The sequence below is a fragment of the Miscanthus floridulus genome, chromosome 8, assembly GCF_019320115.1.
Source record: "Miscanthus floridulus cultivar M001 chromosome 8, ASM1932011v1, whole genome shotgun sequence".
In the NCBI taxonomy this organism is placed as follows: domain Eukaryota; kingdom Viridiplantae; phylum Streptophyta; class Magnoliopsida; order Poales; family Poaceae; genus Miscanthus; species Miscanthus floridulus.
In genome coordinates this window covers 28,225,824-28,234,289 of record NC_089587.1, presented here as the reverse complement: position 1 = coordinate 28,234,289, position 8,466 = coordinate 28,225,824, and the positions used below count along the sequence as shown (strand labels likewise).

General features: G+C 46.9%; 1 protein-coding gene across 2 annotated transcripts; it reads right to left on the bottom strand.

Annotated features, from left to right (window-relative positions):
• Nucleotides 1-3,405: 3,405 nt before the first annotated feature.
• LOC136471417 (uncharacterized) lies at nucleotides 3,406-4,556 on the bottom strand. Of its 2 annotated transcripts, XM_066469143.1 has the most exons (4): nucleotides 4,479-4,556; nucleotides 4,104-4,136; nucleotides 3,817-4,006; nucleotides 3,406-3,727 (listed from the first exon to the last, which is right to left on the bottom strand). In XM_066469143.1, the coding sequence occupies exons 2-4, from the start codon at nucleotides 4,133-4,135 to the stop codon at nucleotides 3,431-3,433; spliced, it is 519 nt and encodes a 172-aa protein (XP_066325240.1). In that variant the 5' UTR covers nucleotide 4,136; nucleotides 4,479-4,556; the 3' UTR covers nucleotides 3,406-3,430. The 2 variants fall into 2 exon arrangements, with proteins under 2 accessions (XP_066325240.1, XP_066325239.1); XM_066469142.1 differs by having other exon boundaries at nucleotides 4,104-4,545.
• Between the last annotated feature and the right edge of the window lie 3,910 nt (nucleotides 4,557-8,466).

Sequence of the window (8,466 nt, the reverse complement as noted above, 5' to 3'; positions counted from 1 at the left end):
CATGCACTAATACTTTTTCATGCTTGTTTTTTTTTTGCAGGTTTTGAATGTGCTGAGGCCAATGACACATGAGGCCTCTACGACCATGGTCTACGACGAGAGGTACATGCCCCTCCTGAAGGTGGCGAACCTTGCTACCGTTGCTCGTGTTTGTCGTCGAGGCACGCCACCTTTCAACCCAGCGGCGCTGACGGCGTTGATAGATCGGTGGCGTCCGGAGACACACAGCTTTCACCTACCATGCGGGGAGATGACGGTCACTCTCGAGGACATTGCCATGATCCTTGGAGTCAAAATCCAAGGATTCCCAGTGACAGGAGACACGGAGTCTGAAGGATGGCAGCAGCGGGTTGAGCACTTCTTGGGATGGCCCCTAGCGGCAGTTGAGGCTGGCAAGAAACGGCGCAGCAGTGGGGTGTCCCTGAGGTGGCTTTGTCAGCAGTTTCGGGAGTGCCCACCCAACGTAGACGCCGAGACCGTGACATACTACTGTCGGGCCTATGTCCTCCACATGTTAGGTACGGTTCTCTTCCCTGACGGCACTGGAGACACGGCGTCCTGGATGTCCAAAGACTTCATATGCTTTATTTTGTGCATGGACTATGTATGCATTGGACCTTGTACTATTTTTTGGACTATGTTTGTTGATTGATGAAACATATGTATGGACTATGTTGGATGTTGAATGTGTTGGACTATGTTGGATGCTTAATGTGTTGGACCTTTTGTATGTACGGATGTTGAATGAATGTGTCTGTCGGTGTGGTCATGTGTTATGTGAATGTGTGGAACGTCGCCATGTTTCATGTTTCCAGCTATTAAGGGCCTCCGTCGCAACTCACAAGGAAGAAGGGGTGTCATCATCCCCATCCTTCACGTTACGATCAACCTCTGTTGGATCCACGGTGACATGTTAGGAGAGTCGGGGAGCTAGCGAAGGGGACGCAAAGGGGACGAAGCACGCAAAGAAGATCCACGGTGACATGTTAGGAGAGTCGGGGAGCTAGCGAAGGGGACGCAAAGGGGACGTAGCACGCAAAGAAGAGATGATATATTGGTGAACCCAGGGGCTCGGCGTTTAGTCATTTGACGCCGACCCCTGGTACGTACTAGAAAGCAATTCACCGAAGCGCCGAGGTGCCCAAGCTCGGCGTTTAGTCATTTCACGCCGACCCCTGGTGCTTCCTGGAAACCCTTGCATCGAAGCGCCGAGGTGCCCAAGCTCGGCGTGTTATGACTAAGCGCCGAGGTTCGGCCCAAACCGGGCCACGGCCGTTTCCAAACCCTAGGGTTGGCGTGGGCCGCCTCGACGCCGAGCCTCAGCCCAACTCGCAGAAAGCCGAGACAAACCCTAGGGTCAGCGTGGGACGACTCAACGCCGAGCCTCAGCCCACCACACGGCCGGCAAACCCTAGGGTCAGCGTGGGCCGACTCAACGCCGAGCCTCAGCCCACCTCACACACGGCCGCCAAACCCTAGGGTCGGCGTGGGCCGACTCAACGCCGAGCCTCAGCCCACCTCACACACGGCCGCCAAACCCTAGGGTCGGCGTGGGCCAACTCAACGCCGAGCCTCAGCCCACCTCACACACCCCAAACCCTAGGGGAGCCTCAGCTCAACACGTAAACGCTGACCCAAACCATTTGGTATATGTTGCGATCCTATTTGCATGATTCAAATGAAAAATCTTTCTCAACGATTCCTCTTCGACTAACACGAGTTATACTAATAAGAGTAGACAAGTTATATTTATGTTTGTATATTTGTTCCTGCAGGAAAAACCGATTGTTGGTTCGATTTCAATCCCCTATTTTTAGGGAGACTCAAATCTTTTTATTCAGTTTGGGAATCAACCATAGTACATGAAACTTAGAGGTAGGTAAACTGCAATTTATGAAATAGCGGAGGCACAACGATTACACTCACATCAAAAGTAACAATGGCATGTCGCAAACTAAACCTAGCATGCCTTAGGGGATTGAAAGAAACAAGTGATACAGACATTACAAAGGGAACACACTCAAATAAAAACTAACAATGGCATGTTGCAAACTAAACCTAGCATGCCTTACGAGATTGAAAAGAACAACTCATACAAGCATTCCACATTCGGATTGACTAACAAATGTTGGTCCTAATAATGCTCCCACATATTGAACTGAGTTGCGCCTTCCCCATAGTATGATCCAGTTGACGGAGGCGGTGGTGGTGGCGGTGGCGGTGGCGGTGGAGAAGGAGGTCCGCCCTTCTTATGGTTCGTGCACTCACAGTACGGATTATTGCATAGTGCCTCCTCTGCATCATTGCTGTTGTCGTCGTCCGACTTGTCCCTGTTACCACTTCCAGGGCCATACTCTAGGTCAAAGATGCGTCCCTGTAGATATGTGATGTACTGTTGATGGGGATAGATAGGAGGAGGGTCGACCCATCTAGTGAAGCCACAGTTATCTGGGCAGCTTGAATCCTGAAAACCCATCTACCAATAAGTACTACTAGAAACTACATGCAAATCTAAAAAAGGAGAGAGTTCAAAGGCAATACAAATCCTCGCGGGCATCTGAAGAAACGACGGCCTCCACCGTCACAGTCGTTGTACATCTGCACAACGCAATCCAAACCGTGGCGGCATTTTGGCCAATCTTCAATGCGCTTATAGTATGATCTAAGAGGTCTCTCACGGGTGAAGTCACTCTTCCTCTCCAAAGGAAATTCCTCTATTGCTTCTTCAAAAGAATCAGGACCCAGAGAACCCTCCCACACAATCGGAGGTCCCTTCCTCACCCCCTTTCCTCTCCCTCCACCTAAACCCTTTCCACTCGAGGAACCTCTGCTCGACATTTGCTAAAACTAAACCAGAAAACAAGTTGTGTGGATGTGGAGCAAGACATGGAGCACTATATATAGATATGAAGGCAGGTTCACCATGAATGCTACGTGACAAAAAACATGTGTGCCTACTCATTTATTGAATCTGAAAAGGCTAGATGCTTCATCTGAAAAGCCTACAACCATGACTGGTCATTTCATCTGAAAATGCTACACCTGTGTTTTGTCACTACATCTTAATGCAGTACATCACTCTGATATTAATTCATTGCGTCTACAGATACAACAGTAAACGAATCTAGGCTTTTCAGTGAGTTTTCAAATAGACTAGTACCCCTTTCAGTGACTGCAACAGTACTTGTAGCCCTTTCAGTGACTGCAACAACACAAGTAGTCTTTTCAGTTATACAAACAGTACCACTACAGTCTTCGGATAGTTAACGAAGTACATGGCATAAGACCATCTGAAATAAAATCATAGTGCATTACAACATAATAAAAAAATTCCAGGGAATAAGTTCATCTGAAATAAAAGCAGAGTGCATTACAACATAGTAAAAATAGTCTAGGGCTACACGACATCGCTCGTGAATGAACCAAATACCTACTGAGTGCAACGAGGCCACTTTCCCTTCCTCTCGGCATCGGGATTCTCCTCCATCGCTGCCTTCGCTCGGCGCACACGCTCAATCTTCTTCTCCCTCTCCGCCCGGTACGCAGCAACACGCCTCCTTTCCTCCTCTTCCTTATGCTCCTTTTCTATAGCCTCCAGTCTGCGTCTCTGCTCAAACCTCTCCTTAACCTCCGCATCCCACTCCTTCAGGCCTTCTAGACGCTGCTTGTCCGACTCCTTGATCTCAGTGTCAATCCACTGCTCAAAGTCACACAGTGGTGGAACGGTCTGCAAGAAAAACAAATTGTTACAAAACAAATAAATAAGCAATACTTAATATCATAAGAAAATTAATTAACAAAATAAAAATTCCTCACAAACGATGCACGGCGTTGTTGCTTTGTAGGTTCCCATGCATAATTGGGACACATCCAGTACCTCTGCCTATATGTTTCCTCATCTTCAGAGATGTCTACCTTGCAAGGATCACCACAAAAGCACATTGGTCGAGGAACACCTTCAGGGAGAGGCTTTAGGTCGTAGGGATTTGCCCTCTGGCGACCATAGCTACAATTGAAAGAATTTAGTCATATTAACGGAGAACCAAACCTAAACCTAGGGTTTTCTATTTGTTGCACAGATAATGAATAAACATTGGGATTACCTTGGAATACGAGCTTTACCACGTCTTGGCATCCTAACGTTACGAAGAAAACGCCTTGGTCATAACAAATTGAAATGTAATGACCAACAAATTAATAAAATACATAGTAACCCTAATGACCAACAAATAACTAACCCTAATGACACCTACAATAAACAAATAACCCTAATGACCAAAATAACTAGAAACCAAACTAACCTAACATGTTCATCACATATAACAGTTAAACAACAATGCACTCAATCATCCTAAGCCATACATTTTGCAAATGCAAACACAAATATACCAAATCACCAAACAACCATGATTCCAAATGATTAGGGACAATGTAAGCACATCTACGCGGATAGAATGGAGGAGGGCAGGGACCATTACCTCGAGGAAGCTTCGGGAGACGAGATCCGGGCACCGGGGGTCGATTTTGGAGGTTAGAGTTTCGTGGGGGCCGTGGGGGATTTGGGAGCCGTGGGGGAATGGAGGAAGGGAGGGAAGAAGAAGAAGGGGCCTCGGCGCGGCCTAAAGGGTCCAGACCTCGGCGTTGAGTCGGGTCACGCCGAGGTCTGGAGGCTCGGCGTTAAGTGACCCAACGCCGAGCTTCTGGGCCACCGTTCTCTGTTGGGCCGCCTGGGCCGCGCTCCAGATGGGGCCAGAGCTCGGTGCTCTGCCCGACCGCGCCGATGTTGGGTACTTGGCGTCGGCTGACACAACGCCGACGTCTCGGACCCACGCGCCACCGTGGCGACGACGACCCCGGTCGTCCGTGACGTGGCAGTACCTCGGCGTGGCGTGACACGACGCCGAGCCTCATATCTTGGCGTCATGTGCTAAGACGCCTAAAAATGGTCTATTTTCAGAAATTGTTTTGACGTTGGTATTTTTCTAGAAATTGTTTTCAAAAGAGATCAAGATACGAAAATTGTTTCTGTGCACCTGCGTGCATATGCATGCACATTATCCAGCAAGCCACAGCCACAGGCATGAGTGCGTGGTTTCGTAGCTAGCTCTAGCTGGATGCATGTGTGCAAGTTGAGGTGCTGATGAATCATGCATTAATTCTCTGCACGTCACACCAATTTCACCGTACGTACCCGCTCTATTTCACCAAACCAAACACGGTGTAGGACCCTAATTGAAAGCGTGTTATTATCCTCGTGACCCGAATGAAACTTGGTAAGAGCATGCCTAATAATATTGCTGACTGCGGGCTCTAAGGATCCGTGTAGCCTATTTCTGAGTGCACCATATAGCAGTTAACTCTTCACTAGCAATATATTATCCACTTGGCTCTGTCATAAAGTTCCTTAGTTGTTGTGTCTAAGTCAACTGTAAGAGCTTAGAGCCTGCTTCTTCTGTCTCCTCCATCTCAGCTCACAGCCTATTATTATACTTGCTCTAAATAAGAGTACGGCGTATTAGGATTTTAAACATTCATTGCAGTGCTAGGCTGAGCTAGCTATCTACAAGTTCCGGAGACCACGGTACGCCGACACACGTACAGACATACCGCGTACAGTACGTACGTATAATATGCATCCAGACATCCAGTCTACCAGCTGATGTACCCTAGTATACAGTATACACGTACTAGCAGTAGCGTGCTCCACGAATCCTGGATCCTCATAATCCCCTGTGGCGCAACCAATTGGGATTAGGGGACCGCGTACGGCATGTCAGCCGAACCCACGGCACGGATCCTCTTCTCCGTTGTCCAGTCTCCTTCAACACAATACAGCTGCTCGATCATACGAATGAATGCAACACTTCTCTGCTTAATTTTGGCATGATGTATATGTGATCAATTACGTGTAGAGGTGGGCAAATTATCTCATACCCAATCATCTCCGAACCCAAATTATCCAAACCTTAGACCCGAAATACCCTATTATAATTTTGAATACATAGTAATTGTAAAAACCTGAATTTAGTTTGGTTACGTAATCTTCCTTGGTAACCGAATTACTCGAAATAGCTCAAGTGATCTTTGCTCTTCTATTCCTAATATATGAAGGGAGTGCTTCGGTGCAATGTAAATCTATTATTTGGCATGGCTCAATGTAGATCTATGCTAGCTTGATAACTGATTTATGGTTAATCGATATGAAGACATGGAGTGATTTGAAGGATTGTTGTTTATTAGCTTGATAACTCAATGTAAATCTATTATTTTTTTAGCTTGATAACTAAAAAATCAGAACAACTCATAACTTGGAACCGACATAGTACTAGAACCTACTCCCTTCCTCCCAAAACAAGTACACATCCCACACTTTGAGTCGATCCATCATAAGTTTGATCAAATATATATAAAGAATTAAATAATATTTATGATACCAAATCAACATCATTAGATTAATCACGTCATATTATTTTTCATAGTGAACCAATTTGGAGAGACAAATGTTACTATTATTTTCTTTAAATTTAGATAACTTGAGATTGATTGACTTTGAAAGGATCAAGATGCCCAAGAGGGGGGTGAATTGGGCTAATTTTAAATTTCTTTGCAATAATTAAGTCATATGGTTAGCTCAATTAACCCCTTATGCCTAAAAAGTGTTTTTATTGATCTACCGCACAAAAGTTTAACAACCTATGTTCCAATCCTACTCTAGCATGACAATTCTATCAATGTAAAAGACAAGAATTAAATTGCTCAAAGTAAATGCTCAAAGTAAAGAGAGAAGGACGAACGCGGCGATGTTTTGCTGAGGTATCGGAGAGTCGCTACTCCCCACTAGTCCTCGTTGGAGCACCCGCGCAAGGGTGTAGCTCCCCCTTGATCCGCGCAAGGATCAAGTGCTCTCTACGGGTTGATTCTTTGACACTCCGTCTCGGTGAATCACCCACAACCGCTCACAACTTGAGTTGGGTCATCCACAAGTTCCGCCGGATGATCACCAAGCTCCTAATCACCACCAAGCCGTCTAGGTGATGGCGATCACCAAGAGTAACAAGCACGAACTCTCACTTGACCACGACAAGCCTAATGAGAAGGGTGGATGCACACTTTGCTACTCTTGCTTTCACTAACGAGGGCTCTCTTTGGGATTATCAAATCTCAATCACCTCACTAGGACCTTACTCTTCTTGGCACTCTCAAAGGTGTTTCTCAGCTATTTGAATAAGCAAAAGTACCCCCACACACGAATGGAGGAAGTATTTATAACTGAAAGGATCAAGATACCCAAGAGGGGGGGTGAATTGGACTAATTCTAAATTCTCTTGCAATAATCAAATCCTACGGATAGCCCAATTAACCCCTTGTGCCTTGAAAAGTGTTTCTATCAAACTAATGCACAACGAACTCGCAACCTATGTTCCAAACTTACTCTAGCAAGCAATTCTATGGATGTAAAACAAGTATTGAATTGCTCAAAGTAAATACTCAAAGTAAATACTCAAAGTAAATGCTCAAAGTAAATAGAGAGAGAAAGGAACGCGGCGATGTTTTGCCGAGGTATCGGAGAGTCGCCACTCCCCACTAGTCCTCGTTGGAGCACCCGCGCAAGGGTGTAGCTCCCCCTTGATCCGCGCAAGGATTAAGTGCTCTCTACGGGTTGATTCTTCGACACTTCGTCGCGGCGAATCACCCAAAGCTGCTCACAACTTGAGTTGGGTCACCCACAAGCTCCGCCGGGTGATCACCAAGCTCCCAATCACCACCAAGCCGTCTAGGTGATGGCGATCACCAAGAGTAACAAGCACGAACTCTCACTTGACCACGCGAAGCCTAATGAGAAGATGGATACACACTTTGCTACTCTTGATTTGCTAGTGAGGCTACTCTCTTGGATTCTCAAATCACAAACACCTCACTAGGACCTTGCTCTTCTTGGCACTCACAAACGTGTTTCTCAGCTGTTGGAATGAGCAAAAGTAACTCCACACACGAGTGGAGCTTCTATTTATAAGGCAGCATGAAAAACGAACCGTTATGAGCTTCTGCGGGGTGACCGGACGCTCCGGTCGTGTTGACCGGATGCTCCGATCAGTTCAACCCGCGTACCAGTAGTAATGAGTTGACCGGACGCTGGCAGGGTCCGGTCAGCACTGAGCGGACGCGTCCGGTCGCATAAAACCCTTACTGGAACCTTACTGGACTCGACCAGACGCTGAACCCTCAGGGTCCGGTCACACTTTCTCAAGTCTGGACCCTTACTGGAGTCGACCGGACACTGGCCCTCAGCATCCGGTCACATTGACCTTCCAGCGTCCAGTCACACCAGACTTGTTCTCCTCGGTCAAATGAACTGACCGGACCCTGCGGCCAGCGTCCGGTCGCACCGGAGCCAGCGTCCGGTCAGTATTTGACCCTCCATTCACTTCCAACTCTCGATCATATGTGAATGAAGTTTGCTCCAAA